At 35.7% G+C, this 15,921-nt stretch overlaps 1 protein-coding gene across 1 annotated transcript in view; it reads left to right on the plus strand.

Annotated features, from left to right (window-relative positions):
- The window catches only part of ELAPOR2 (endosome-lysosome associated apoptosis and autophagy regulator family member 2), a 220,486-nt gene that overhangs the window by 186,670 nt on the left and 17,895 nt on the right, over nt 1–15,921 (plus strand). The window contains exons 17-19 of the mRNA XM_053716505.1: nt 3,419–3,512; nt 8,229–8,330; nt 10,728–10,854. Of these exons, the coding sequence (XP_053572480.1) occupies nt 3,419–3,512; nt 8,229–8,330; nt 10,728–10,854 (323 nt within the window). The remainder of the gene's footprint in view (nt 1–3,418; nt 3,513–8,228; nt 8,331–10,727; nt 10,855–15,921) is intronic.

A 15,921-nucleotide genomic window follows, 5' to 3' on the forward strand; every position in this document is an offset into this window, starting at 1 on the left:
GCTACTGTGTTCTGATGACACAGCTAGCGCTATTTCACTACTGTGCAGCACTATGTCGCTATTGTGCAGCGCTATGTTGCTATTGTGCAGCACTATGTCGCTATTGTGTGGTGCTACCTTCCATAGAAATGTAATTTAACACCTGCTCAAAAATGCAATTTCCTTTTTTGCTTTAAGAGGTGTAGCAAAGTTATCTAACATACCACAGTTTAGCAGAGCCAGTATCAAACCCTTTTTCATGGTTTTTCATGCAGTTATACATTACTTGTTTTGCATCAGGGAGAGGACCAAGTGTACCTGTTAGTGCTCAAAAGAGAGAACACCAGAATACTGTGAAATCAGATCACTTTTTAGAATACTGTGAAATCAGATCACTTTTTATTGTAAATGTTTACTAAACAAAGCAATAAGTATACATTAGACAATAATTAGCTTAGATGGTTAATGACTTCTTAGTTGTTAGACAGCATACATGGGCAGATCACTGTAATCTCGCACAGGAGGAACGTCATCTCATCAGGCAACACTTTGTGGAAGATGTTTCAGCAAAGTCTCCTCTCAACAGCTTCTTGCTCAAATCTTTATTCTGTGTGGGAGTAGCTCTCCTAACAAATCTGTCAGGTTTCTGTGTTTAGTTAAAGTCCCTTTTCAAGTTCCATTTGCATACAGGTTTAATCTGAATTTATAAAGTCTGACACAACCCTTGGACAATGTATATACAGTATCTTGCTTGGGGTTCCAGTACCACTATCGTCTTCTCCTGTTATCTCTCTCTCTTTACTCAGGTAACAATCTGTCTCTGCTATTTGCTCCTGGATGTCTTCACACTACCTTCAACTCAATGTTTCAAAAACGAAACTTCTTTTTATACCCCCCTCTCACAGACATCCTTAATCTGCAATCTCTCTGTACTCAAAACATAAACTGAAGTCTGTTGCCTTGGCCAGCACACTGGTCTCTGAACTCGTATTCACTTCACAAATCCTGCTGTGCACACTTACACAACTTATCTAGATTTTGTCTGCCTTACAAGACTCTACCAAATATTAATCCATTTTCTCATTTTGCCTCATATTGATATCTGCAACCTACTTCTATGTATCCTGCCCACCCTTCAATCTATCTTGAATGTTTTTAACTAGACTTATCCACCTAAGTCTCTGATCCACATAAGCTACCTTATTCTGTCAGTTCCTGCAATGACTTTACATATACTATAGAATACAGGTCAAACTATTAACCCTAACCTATAAGGCTTTCAGGAACTTCACATCCAGCTATTTTTCCTCAGTTATTTCTCAAATACTCCCCAAATTGCCCTCTTTGATCTCTGGAACTCTGTACTTCACTGCATCAGATTATCTCCAGTCTTATATAGTGCTCTTTGAAGATCCACCTACTTAAAGCGAGATAACAAGTTGCGCGTAAAATTTTAGTTGAGAAAAAACCTAACACCCGAGATTGCTATAACGCGATCACATTTTCGCATTCCCCAGAGAAGTCAATGGAGAGAAAAAAATGGTTGAAAAACAAACACCCATCGTTCATACAACATAACATATTTGCATTAATAAATGTGAAATATTTACGATATATACATTGTTAAAATCTTTATAAAATATGAATATTGCATAAATGTTTTTTCATGTTTTTATCTGCTTAACCCCTTAATGACCACAGCACTTTTCCATTTTCTGTCCGTTTGGGACCAAGGCTATTTTTACATTTTTGCAGTGTTTGTGTTTAGCTGTAATTTTTCTCATACTCATTTACTGTACCCACACATATTATATACCGTTTTTCTTGCCATTAAATGGACTTTCTAAAGATACCATTATTTTTTATCATATCTTATAATTTACTATAATTTTTTTTATAAAATATGAGGAAAAAATGGAAAAAACACACTTTTTCTAACTTTGACCCCCAAAATCTGTTACACATCTACAACCACCAAAAAACACCCATGCTAAATAGTTTCAAAATTTTGTCCTGAAATTATAAATACCCAATGTTTATATGTTCTTTGCTTTTTTTTGCAATTTATAGGACAATAAATACAAGTAGCACTTTGCTATTTCCAAACCACTTTTTTTTCAAAATTAGTGATAGTTACATTGGGACACTGATATCTTTCAGGATTCCCTGAATATCACTTGACATGTATATATTTTTTTTAGAAGACATCCCAAAGTATTTCATGCCACCATTTCACCGCCAAATGTGATCAAATAAAAAAAAAAGTTCACTTTTTCACAATTTTTTTCACAAACTTTAGGTTTCTCATTGAAATTATTTACAAACAACTTGTGCAATTATGGCATAAATGGTTGTAAATGCTTCTCTGGGATCCCTTTGTTCATAAGTAACAGACATATATGGCTTTGGCTTTGCTTTTTAGTAATTAGAAGGCCGCTAAATGCCACTGTGCACCACACGTGTATTATGCCCAGCAGTGAAGGGGTTAATTAGGGAGCTTCTAGGATTAATTTTCGCTTTCGTGTAGTGTAGCAGACAACCCCAAGTATTGATCTAGGCCCATTTTGGTATATTTCATGCCACCATTTCACCACCAAATGCGATCAAATAAAAAAAAAACGTTAAATTTTTCACAATTTTAGGTTTCTCACTGAAATTATTTACAAACAGCTTGTGCAAAATGGTTGTCAATGCTTCTCTGGGATCCCCTTTGTTCAGAAATAGCAGACATATATTGCTTTGGCGTTGCTTTTTGGTAATTAGACCACTAAATGCCAATGCGCATCACACGTGTATTATGGCTAGCAGTGAAGGGGTTAATTAGGTAGTTTGTTAGCTTTAGTGTAGAGATCATCCTCCCACCTGATACATCACACCCCCTGAACCCTCCCAAACAGCTGCCTTCCCTCCCCCACCCCACAATTTTTCCCGCCATCTTAAGTACTGGCAGAAAGTCTGCCAGTACTAAAATAAAAGGTATCTTTGAATTTTTTTAAAATTTTGTTTAGCATATTTACATATGCTGCTGTGTAGGATCCCCCTTAGCGCCCAACCTCCCTGATCCCCCCCAAACAGCTCTCTAACCCTCCCCCTCTGTCTTATTGGGGTCCATCTTGGGTACTGACTGTTTGTTTTTTTTTCTCTCATTTTGTTCTGTAGTGTAGTTTCCCCCCCACCCCCTGACTGATCATTTTTTTGTAAACTCCCCTCCCCCCTCCCTCTCCGTGCACGCGTGGCAAATTTTTTTGCTGTCGGCATTCAGCGATGTCTGACATTGGTAAATCGGCCCATAGAAGTTAATTGGAAAGTTGTTTAAAATCGTACGCTCTATGTGAATTTTGAAAGAAAATTGTGTTTCACGTCCCTTTAACATTAGATATGTGGCTGACCAATTAAATATTCTTCCTTTTCCTAATTTTTAAATATTCTGTCCATGCAGGTGCTACTGTAGAGACTTCCCTGAATGGAATAAGTGTTAAACCTGATATATTTCCATTGTTAAAGAAGATTCCTGATATCAATTTCTTTTACAAGTAAGTGAACAGAGTATGGGGTAAATTATATAATGTTATCATAACATTTAACTTCTGAATTCATCATCTAATTTTCATATCAGTAGTTTACATTATTTTGGAATAAAGAAATAATTTTGCTTTTCCTATCCTATTTCTTTAAGCAGTAAAAACTTGTAAAATCATAAAGGGGCTTTAAAGACTAAATAAGTGCTAGATGGAATTAAATATTCAAAGATTAGTTGAGAATGAGAGGCAGACACATTTTTTTAAATTGTATTAGTTTGAATATTGAAAAAATAAGTGTAAAGTTTAGTGTCCATAAAACAGTACCTGCTGCCATGTTGTAACCTAGGTTTCTTTATCTGCTGAGGCCAATTAGAAGCCGCTTTATACAAGTTACTGGTTGTTAACAACCAATGACTGTGTGGAATATAGCAGTGTTAAGTTGTTAGTCTGCACTTCCACTTGTAACAAGAATTGGAAAGCCCACACTTTTCAGAAAATTGATTACAGGAATAGGGGACATAAAAAAAATCAAATGTATAACATTTTTTACTACATATAATTAAACACTTTAGATAACAATCTCAAAGTGTTTAACGTCTCTTTAACCCCTTAATGACCACAATGTATCCTGTATGTCACTGGTTGTTAAGGGTTATTTCAGGACATAATAGCACAAGTCTAGCAAGAACACGCTTTTAATGCCCTCCCTCCAGCAGGCTTTTTGGAATAGAGCAGTCTCAACGCTGGTGGCAAGACCGCACTATAAAAAAATCAAGTCCCAAAAAAAGGCCAGTGACATACAGGGTACGTCGCTGGTCCTTAAGGGGTTAAAATTCTGGCTCACAATCTGATACATTTGAATTTCTAGGCAGAGTTCTTGTATAGCTTTTCACATGGTTTCAAAATCATATGTTTCAAAATCATGAAAGTTTAATTTTGATTTTTTTTTTTATCCCCTTTAAAGGGACAGTAAAGTCAAAATGAAACTTTTATGATTCAGATGAAGCATGCAATTTGAAATAACTTTCCAATCTAATTCTAGTATATATTTTGCTTCGCCTTCTTGGTATCCTTTGTTGAAAAGCATGCATTGGTAGGTTCAAGAGCAGCAATGCACTGCAGGTTGCTAGCTACTGATTGGTGGCTACACATATATGCTTCATGTCATTGGCTCACTCCATGTGTTCAGCTAGCTCCCAGTAGGGCTTTGCTGTACCTTCAAGACAGGATGCCAAGAGAATGAAGCAAATTTGATAATAGAAGTAAACTGGAAAATTGTTTAAAATTGTATGTTCTATCATGAAAGAAAAATGTTGTGTTTCATGCCCCCTGAATATTGTGTTTTTTCCATGCTACCTGGAGGCAGAAACTCAAACTCTCAAACATAAGTATGCTAGAAATTTGAGTATGTACCTTGTATTAAAGTGACAGTCTAGACCCAATACTTATTGTTTATTACTTATTGTTACATACCAGACAAGCATCTTGCATTGGGTTCCACGTCGATAAGCTTGTAAGAAGTACATGAAACTTTGAAATAATCATTATTTGTTAGCATCTGAAAAAGGCTGCCAAGCCCCGCCCACAGATTTCTTCTTGTCCAGTTATCCGTTCTCTTGTATGACAGTTTAGCGGTGCACAATTAATATTTTTTTATTAGCTATTTTAAAATTGCACATGCACAAATCACTGTGTGTAAGTAGAAACTCAGGCCTAGATTTAGAGTTCGGCGGTAGCCGTGAAAACCAGCGTTAGAGGCTCCTAACGCTTGTTTTGGCCGCCCGCTGGTATTTGGAGTCAGTGATTAAAGGGTCTAACGCTCACTTTTCAGCCGCGACTTTTCCATACCGCAGATCCCATTACGTCAATTGCGTATCCTATCTTTTCAATGGGATCTTTCTAACGCTGGTATTTAGAGTCGTTTCTGAAGTGAGCGTTAGAGCTCTAACGACAAAACTCCAGCCGCAGGAAAAAAGCAGGAGTTAAGAGCTTTCTGGGCTAACGCCGGTTCATAAAGCTCTTAACTACTGTACCCTAAAGTACACTAACACCCATAAACTACCTATGTACCCCTAAACCGAGGTCCCCCCCACATCGCCGCCACTCGATTAAAATTTTTTAACCCCTAATCTGCCGACCGCCAACTACGTTATACTTATGTACCCCTAATCTGCTGCCCCTAACACCGCCGACCCCTATATTATAATTATTAACCCCTAATCTGCCCCCCTCAACGTCGCCGACACCTGCCTACACTTATTAACCCCTAATCTGCCGAGCGGACCTGAGCGCTACTATAATAAAGTAATTAACCCCTAATCCGCCTCACTAACCCTATCATAAATAGTATTAACCCCTAATCTGCCCTCCCTAACATCGCCGACACCTACCTTCAATTATTAACCCCTAATCTGACGACCGGAGCTCATTGCTACTATAATAAATGGATTAACCCCTAAAGCTAAGTCTAACCCTAACACTAACACCCCCCCTAACTTAAATATAATTTAAATCTAACGAAATTAATTATCTCTTATTAAATAAATTATTCCTATTTAAAGCTAAATACTTACCTGTAAAATAAATCCTAATATAGCTACAATATAAATTATAATTATATTATAGCTATTTTAGGATTAATATTTATTTTACAGGCAACTTTGTAATTATTTTAACCAGGTACAATAGCTATTAAATAGTTAAGAACTATTTAATAGCTAAAATAGTTAAAATAATTACAAAATTACCTGTAAAATAAATCCTAACCTAAGTTATAATTAAACCTTAACACTACCCTATCAATAAATTAATTAAATAAACTACCTACAATTACCTACAATTAACCTAACACTACACTATCAATAAATAAATTAAATACAATTGCTACAAATAACTACAATTACATAAACTAGCTAAAGTACAAAAAATAAAAAAGATCAGCCAATAGAATGCGAGCTCAATCTGATTGGCTGATTGGATCAGCCAATCGGATTGAACTTGATTCTGATTGGCTGATTCCAAAAGAGCTGATTTTCTTGGGGCATGCCCTGCAAAGGGCCCTGTTCAGGGCTGGTAAGGTAAAAGAGCTTTTAACTTTTTTAATTTAGAATAGGGTAGGGCATTTTTTTTATTTTGGGGGTCTTTGTTATTTTATTAGGGGGCTTAGAGTAGGTGTAATTAGTTTAAAATTGTTGTAATATTTTTCTTATGTTTGTAAATATTTTTTTATTTTTTGTAACTTAGTTCTTTTTTATTTTTTGTACTTTAGCTAGTTTATGTAATTGCAGTTATTTGTAGCAATTTATTTAATTTATTTATTAATAGTGTAGTGTTAGGTTAATTGTAGGTAATTGTAGGTAGTTTATTTAATTAATTTATTGATAGGGTAGTGTTAAGGTTTAATTATAACTTAGGTTAGGATTTATTTTACAGGTAATTTTGTAATTATTTTAACTATTTTAGCTATTAAATAGTTCTTAACTATTTAATAGTTATTGTACCTGGTTAAAATAATTACAAAGTTGCCTGTAAAATAAATATTAATCCTAAAATAGCTATAATATAATTATAATTTATATTGTAGCTATATTAGGATTTATTTTACAGGTAAGTATTTAGCTTTAAATAGGAATAATTTATTTAATAAGAGATAATTAATTTCGTTAGATGTAAATTATATTTAATTTAGGGGGGTGTTAGTGTTAGGGTTAGACTTAGCTTTAGGGGTTAATACATTTATTACAATAGCGGTGAGCTCCAGTCGTCAGATTAGGGGTTAATAATTGAAGTTAGGTGTCGGCGATGTTAGGGAGGGCAGATTAGGGGTTAATACTATTTATGATAGGGTTAGTGAGGCGGATTAGGGGTTAATAACGTTATTATAGTAGCGCTCAGGTCTGGTCGGCAGATTAGGGGTTAATAAGTGTAGGCAGGTGGAGGCGACGTTGAGGGGGCAGATTAGGGGTTAATAAATATAATATAGGGGTCGGCGGTGTTAGGGGCAGCAGATTAGGGGTACATAAGGATAACGTAGGTTGCGGCGGTGTACGGAGCGGCAGATTAGGGGTTAATAAGTGTAAGGTTAGGGGTGTTTAGACTCGGGGGTACATGTTAGAGTGTTAGGTGCAGACGTAGGAAGTGTTTCCCCATAGGAAACAATGGGGCTGCGTTAGGAGCTGAACGCTGCTTTTTTGCAGGTGTTTTTTTTCAGCTCAAACAGCCCCATTATTTCCTATGGGAGAATCGTACACGAGCACGTTTTTGAGGCTGACCGCGTCCGTAAGCAACTCTGGTATCGAGAGTTGCATTTGCGGTAAAAATGCTCTACGCTCCATTTTTGGAGCCTAACGCAGCATTTGTTTGAACTCTCGATACCAGAGTTAATTTTATGGTGCGGCCAGAAAAAAGCCAGCGGAGCGTTAACAGCCCTTCTACCGCCAAACTCCAAATCTAGGCCTCAGGTTGCCAAAATATGCAAGCAATAGATGGGTGGAACATGGCGGCCAGTTTTTGCTCCTAACAAACGAATATTTAAATGTTTCATGTACTTCTTACAAGTTTATAGATGTGGTACCAGTTGCAGGAGGCTTCTCTGGTATGTAACGATAAGTATTTAAAATGATGCATTGGGTATAGACTGTACCTTTAAGTGTTGTGATCAGATAAACATATTGAAAATAAAGTTGAGTGTGACATGTACTGTTACTTACACAACTGTTTCTTGCTCAGATCGTCCTCAACTACGTCATCTTGTGAAAGAGGGCGAGTGACCGTCCTATCCATGAGATGTAATCCAAATAAACCAGGACAGGGGGATATTTCAGTGCCCAGGTATCTGACACAATACATATTTTTACTAAGTTCATATAATCATTTTCACTCATTTCCAGCTATTATTTATATTTATTCGTAATGTGCACAGTGCATCCAAGGAGATTTCTCATTAGCTGATAAGTACATCCTCCACAGTTCCATTGGTGAAGAGTGACAAATATAGCAGCAAAAAGTATGTTTTTTCACCATATGAACACCTGTTGTTTTTTTTTTAAAAAAATGCAATACATTTAAAAGAAAATTTGTTGGTTGCCAAAAGTAAAAAATACTTGAATGTCCCATTTTACATGAGTATTACCCTTCATAAAAGAAATGGTTATTTGTTTTGTTACGAATGCAAATTCATAATGAAAAAAGCGGATATTCGTTTAGTTTTCACAAAACGAATAACAGATTGAATACACCAATGAAATTTAAGGAAAACTAAAAAATACTGACAAAACTCGTCAGTATTCATTTGTTTTCTTTAAATTACATTTAAGGAGTTAAATACTTACCAACCTAGAAATCTGCGGCTACAGATCCGCCGTCTAAGGTTCACTCTGTTTGGGGAGAATACTGTATGTGAAATACACTGTAGCGGGGTGCAGGAAGTTATACAAAAACAAAGGATATCAACCCCGTCTTCAGATACAATTATTCACATGTATCTGGTGTGAATAATCTGAAGACGGGGTGAAACGCCGAAACGTTATACAATGAAATCTTCACATTTGATTCAAGACCGTAGAGTGCCTCCTTCATTTGCAACTGTTTATGTTTTGAGTTGCATATTTCTTGATAAAAAAAAACTTCAAATTAAAAATACAACCTAAGAAGTGAGCACCACAAAGTTTTACCCAGCAGCCTACAGTAAGAATAGAATTGGTTGTGTTAAAGCTATGGTTTAAATGGTGATGATATGACACTTGATTGATTTAAAAAAACACTAATAATATACTTCAAATACTGAAAAGGATAGGAAAAACCAGAATTAGTCATTTAAATTGACATGTTTGTAACATGTGATAACACTACGTACCATATGATAGTAGTCAGTAGAAAGAATACCCAGTAAGGAATAGGGATGGGCGAATGTTTTGTAACATTCGAAAAATGAAACTAATTTTAACACATTTGTTTGCTCATTTCGAATTTCAAATGTTTGTACAGCATTCTAAAATTCTTTTAATATAATAATATTTATAATGCTTCCTTTAAATGTAATATTCTATTCAAATTTTATCTAATAATTCAATTCAAATTATGCAATATTGGAATACGAAAAATTTGAATTGATATATATTTTAATAGTATTTCTAATACTCTCTTTAAATGTAATATTCAAAATATGCAATATTCAAAATAGAAACATTCAAATTGATGTATTTGTATTTATTATGTATTAATTTACTAAATTCCCTACCACATGAACTATTTAACTTCTGAATAGTGTTTGTTAAATCCAATGTTAAATTCGAAATTTCAAATGTGTATATTTAATCAAATTCTGAACATTCGAAAACAAAAGTAACATTCGAAAACCGGAAATAACATTTGATTACCAAATTTTAATGGATTTTCATTATTATCAACATTTGATTGTCCAAATCGAATGTCCACAGGGCTATTGATTTTACCAAACAAATTACACTTTTAGCACATTCGCCCATCCCTAGTAAGGAATAGGAGGCTTTTTAAATATCAAGGATTCATACACAATGAGTAAAGTAACTAGCACACAATGATATTGGTACAGCAGTGCAGGTAGCCCTCAGTTTACGCCGGGGTTAGGTTCCAGAAGGAATGGTTGTAAATTGAAACCGTTGTAAATTGAAACCCAGTTTATAATGTAAGTCAATGGGAAGTGAGGGAGTTAGGTTCCAGGCCCCTCTCAAAAATTGTCATAAGTAACACCTAATACATTATTTTTAAAGCTTTGAAATGAAGACTTTAAATGCTAAACAGCATTATAAACCTAATAAAATAATCACACAACAGACTTCACTTGCATTTTTCTGCAAACAGTTCTTTCTATGCATTCCAATCTGGACTAATTTATAGACAGGAAAATCTTGTTCCTTTGAAATCTGCTCGATAGCTCAGGTCAGGTTAAACTGATTAATTTCAGCTTGCTTGGCTTTGCTGCAACACAAGCGGACAGCTCCACCTACATGCTATTTTAATAAATGCACTGCTTCTCAATGCTTTTCAATAGCAGTCACATGACTGGAAAAAAAGGTTGTTATTCTGAAACGGTGTAAATTGAACCGTTGTAAAACGAGGGCCACCTGTATAGACTTACTTCATATGCTTTAGATTGGAGAATTAGCGGAAATTAGCATCTGTTATTGCATTAAACAATAAAAATGTACAGAGTTTCATTTGTCATTGATGTTATTTATGTCTCATTAGGATGTGTCCTGCAGGCACCTGTGATGGATGTAATTTTTATTTCCTTTGGGAGACTGCTGAAGCGTGTCCCCTCTGCACAGAGAGTGACTTTCAGGGGATAGAAGGGGCTTGTAAGAACGGAATTCAGGTAAACTATGGAGTGCTATATTTTGTTACGGGAATCTGGTAACTAAATCCCAGCCAAGCTAATAATGGGGCAGCACAGTTTTATTAGGTGCTCAATTTGTCTCTGTTGTGTATATTATTTAGGCTATTTACTAGTGAAAATGATTATAAGGAACTTATGAACCCAACTGCAATAAGTACTGGTACCCATGTTCTAGTACCAGTAACCCAAACCACAACCACCTATCACTGTAACTAGCCCTAACTACAACTGCTCCTATTACAATAAACCCTAACCATGATCTTTCCCATGGTGATTAATCATAAGTGCCCTGGCCACAATAGCAACCCTTCCATTCTGTATGACTTTCTCAAGAGCAACCTCCATCTAGTTTTGAAGGCCCCTCACGCAATTTCCAAGTTACCTCCATACTTGACTCCCCAGAACAACCAACCCATAACACTTAAGAACTGTCTTGACTAGGGGATTAAGGAATGCTTGCCTTGCTATATCTGTATCACATCCCTCTTGGTATGCAAACTGTCCCCACAGAAATAACTGTCTTCTCAAAACAACATGGGAGGAGCCTAAAAAATAATCTGATAAGCTTCTATTGAGGCTGAATGTTTGCATGGTCTATGACAAAACTTACTCTGTAGTAGCAGATATAATGATTTAATCCTAAAATAACTTGACTTGAAAAGGAAGTCAGGTAATTCTGAGGTGAAAATAATAATAATAATAATTCAGAGAAGCCTACCACCCAACTCAATAATATTTCTCTTACCTAACAACATTTCCCTCATCTAACTCTGCGGTAACATCTTTCTCAGTCTTGCAGTCCTCACCTCCTGTTTCTCAACTTCCTACCCTTCTAGATTGTAAGTTCCCATAGGAAAATAGGGCCCTCGATCCCTCCTGTATGTGTTTGTACATTTTGTCCCGTCTCTTAGAAGTTTTAGATTATTGTTTTATTTAAATGATCTGTATCCATGGACAGCGCTGCGGAATATGATGGCCCTTCATAAATAAACTATAATAATAATAATAATAATTTAATTTACTTATATAGCACCACAAAATTCTGTAGTAAAGTCTGTCAATTTTTAAGTTTTTTATGTGAAAAGTAATGTTTGCTTTAGTCCATCAAAACTGTTTTTATTGCCATTCACCAAAAAAATAATTTAGATTAACGATCTCAGCTTTGCAGGTTCAATTTTTCTTTAAACTCAATAAATAGCTACCTAGGGATGTTTTAGAAAAGTTACTAGTGGATATATGACTCTCTCTTAAGATGGGTGGCTGGATCATTTTGCTGTAGTAATATTAACAATGCAAAGAATGAATGTATGCTTACCCCAAGTCCCTCACATTGTTTGTCTTTACCACCGCAATGAAGAAGCTCTTCTGCGAATTACTCCTGAACCTACTACCCTTCAGCTTGAGATCATGACCCCTTGTTCTGGTGTTTTTTTTTGTTTTTTTTTAAAAATGCTCACAACCTCAGTATTATTAATCCCCTTATTATACTTGAAGCTTTTTATCATATGGCTCTATCCCTTCTCTTTCCTAAGATATATATATTTAGATAATTGTCTTCTTTTATGTTTTAGACCATGTGCCATTTTACTAACCCTTTTTTGAACAGAATATATATATATATCCAAGTTATAACACAAGCACTCACTGGACTTGATACAGGTGAAATAAAAAGTGTTTTATTCCATATAAACAAGTCACGTTTTGGGGTGTTCACCCCTTCATCAGACCTGATGATGAACATCTTTTGGGGTATCGTTAGTCACGTGACTCAGTAATCTAATTTTTTAAAATACACTGTATTTAACTATTACTAAATTTGTACATATTGATGCATTTATTCATTAAGTATGTGTATCTTTTACTTCTCTTTTCGTATACAGATGAAACTCGAAAAATTAGAATATCGTGCAAAAGTTCATTTATTTCACTAATGCAACTTAAAAGGTGAAACTAATATATGAGATAGACTCATTACATGCAAAGCAAGATAGTTCAAGCTGTGATTTGTCATAATTGTGATGATTATGGCTTACAGCTCATGAAAACCCCAAATCCACAATCTCAGAAAATTAGAATATTACATGCAATCAATAAAACAAGGATTGTACATAGAACAATATCCGACCTCTGAAAAGTATAAGCATGCATACTGTATGTACTCAGTACTTGGTTTGGGCCCCTTTTGCAGCAATTACTGCCTCAATGCGGCGTGGCATGGAAGCTATCAGCCTGTGGCACTGCTGAGGTGTTATGGAAGACCAGGATGCTTCAATAGCGGCCTTCAGCTCTTCTGCATTGTTCGGTCTCATGTCTCTCATCTTTCTCTTGGCAGTGCCCCATAGATTCTCTATGGGGTTCAGGTCAGGCGAGTTTGCTGGCCAATCAAGCACAGTAATCCCACGGTCATTGAACCAGGTTTTGGTGCTTTTGGCAGTGTGGGCAGGTGCCAAGTCCTGCTGGAAAATGAAGGCAGCATCCCCATAGAGCTTGTCTGCGGAAGGAAGCATGAAGTGCTCCAAAATCTCCTGGTAGACGGCTGCGTTGACCCTGGACTTAATGAAGCACAGTGGACCAACACCAGCAGATGACATGGCTCCCCAAATCAACACAGACTGTGGAAACTTCACAGCGGACTTCAAGCATCTTGCAGTGTGTGCCTCTCCATTCTTCCTCCATACTCTGGGTCCTTGGTTTCCAAATGAGATGCAAAATTTGCTCTCATCAGAAAAGAGGACTTTGGACCACTGAGCAACAGACCAGGTCTGTTTTTCTTTAGCCCAGGTAAGACGCTTCTGACGTTGTTTGTTCAGGAGTGGCTTGACAAGAGGAATACGACATTTAAACCCATGCCCAGGATCCGTCTGTGTGTGGTGGCTCTTGATGCACTGACTCTAGCCTCAGTCCACTCCTTGTGAAAGTCCCCAACACTTTTGAAGGGCCTTTTCCTGACAATCCTCTCCAGGCTGCGGTCATCCCTGCTGCTTGTGTACCTTTTTCTTCCACACTTTTCCCTTCCAGTGAACATGCTCACGAAACGTGTCTGCCTTTTTTCCTGACACACCTGATGATTTTAACCTGTGTGCTTACACTGGGCTGTTGAGACCTTTACATGTTTTTATATTCGTGCCTTTAATAAAACTTTTTTGATGTTTACTATAACGTGAGTCATTGAGCTGTTTCCTGCAGTGCGCCTTCCTTTGGATTATAACTTTCTATTAATGTGCTTTGATACAGCACTTTGGGAACATTCACCTTCTTTTGCAATTAACTTTTGAGGCTTTCCCTCCTTATGGAGGGTGTCAATGATTGTTTTCTGCACAACTATCAGGTCAGCAGTCTTTCCCATGATTGTGATTCCTACTGAACCAGACTGAGAGACCATTTAAAGGCTCAGGAACCCTTTGCAGGTGTTATGGCTTATCTAGCTGATTAGAGTGGGACACTTTGAGCCTAGAATATTGCACCTTTTCACAATATTCTAATTTTCTGAGATTGTGGATTTGGGGTTTTCATGAGCTGTAAGCCATAATCATCACAATTATGACAAATCACGGCTTGAACTATCTTGCTTTGCATGTAATGAGTCTCTCTCATATATTAGTTTCACCTTTTAAGTTGCATTAGTTAAATAAATGAACTTTTGCACAATATTCTAATTTTTCGAGTTTCACCTGTATATCTTGGTAACGAGATTCTATTAAATATTTGCAATTTATAAAAAAAGTGCTTTTTCCCTATCTTTTTAAGGTATATGTACTATGATGTCCCTTTCTTTTCTAAAAGTCCCTAGTTTAAGATATATATATATATATATATATATATATATATATATATATATATATATATATATATATATATTAATCCCCTTAATATACTTGAAGCTTTTTATCATATCGCTCTATCCCTTCTCTTTCCTAAGATATATATTTTTAGATAATTGAGTCTTCTTTTATGTTTTAGACCATGTATCATTTTACTAACCATTTTTTGAACAGAATATATATATATATATATATATATATATATATATATCTCCAAGTTATAACACAAGCACTCACTGGACTTGATACAGGTGAAATAAAAAGTGTTTTATTTTTATTCGATATAAACAAGTGACGTTTCGGGGTGTTCACCCCTTCATCAGACCTGATGATGAACATCTTTTTGGGGTATCGTTAGTCACGTGACTCAGTAATCTCATTTTTTAAAATACACTGTATTTAACTTTCACTAACTTTGTATATATTGATGCATTTATTCATTAAGTATGTGTATCTTATACTTCTCTTTTCGTATATATCTCGGTAACGAGATTCTATTAAATATTTGCAATTTATAAAAGAGTGCTTTTTCCCTATCTTTTTAAGGTACATGTACTATGATGTCCCTTTCTTTTCTAAAAGTCCCTAGTTTAAGATATATATATATATATATATATATATATATATATATATATATATATATATATATATATATATATATATATATATATATATATAATGTATATGTATGTATGTGTGTATACCTCTGGGAACCCAACCATGGGTCCCACCCCACACGTCTTGTGGTTCTCTGTCTGGATAAAACTGTTTCTATCCTTATCTATCTATCTATCTATCTATCTATCTATCTATCTATCTATCTATCATCATCTATCTATCCTATATATTCTATCTATTCTATCTATCTATTCCATCTATCTAATCTATCTAATCTATCTAGTGGCCGGACTGTTATCCGATGGCCATTTGTCTGTCGGAATATTATCTGTCACACAAATGTCAGTTGGACAAATGTCCGTCGGATCACAGTCCAGCCACGGTATGTATATGTATGTATATGCCCTTCTCAAGATCTAGCCTCCAGAACTGAACACAATTCTCAAGATGAGGTCTAACAAGTGATCTGTAAAATGACACATAACCCTTACTAATTCTCCTTCAAATATACCTCTACCTATACAGCCAAGCATTTTACTGGCCTTCCTCGCTGCAATACTAAATTGTTTGCTAAATTTTACATCAACCAAAATAATAATTCCCAAGT

Source organism: Bombina bombina, chromosome 6, assembly GCF_027579735.1.
Source record: "Bombina bombina isolate aBomBom1 chromosome 6, aBomBom1.pri, whole genome shotgun sequence".
Lineage (NCBI taxonomy): Eukaryota > Metazoa > Chordata > Amphibia > Anura > Bombinatoridae > Bombina > Bombina bombina.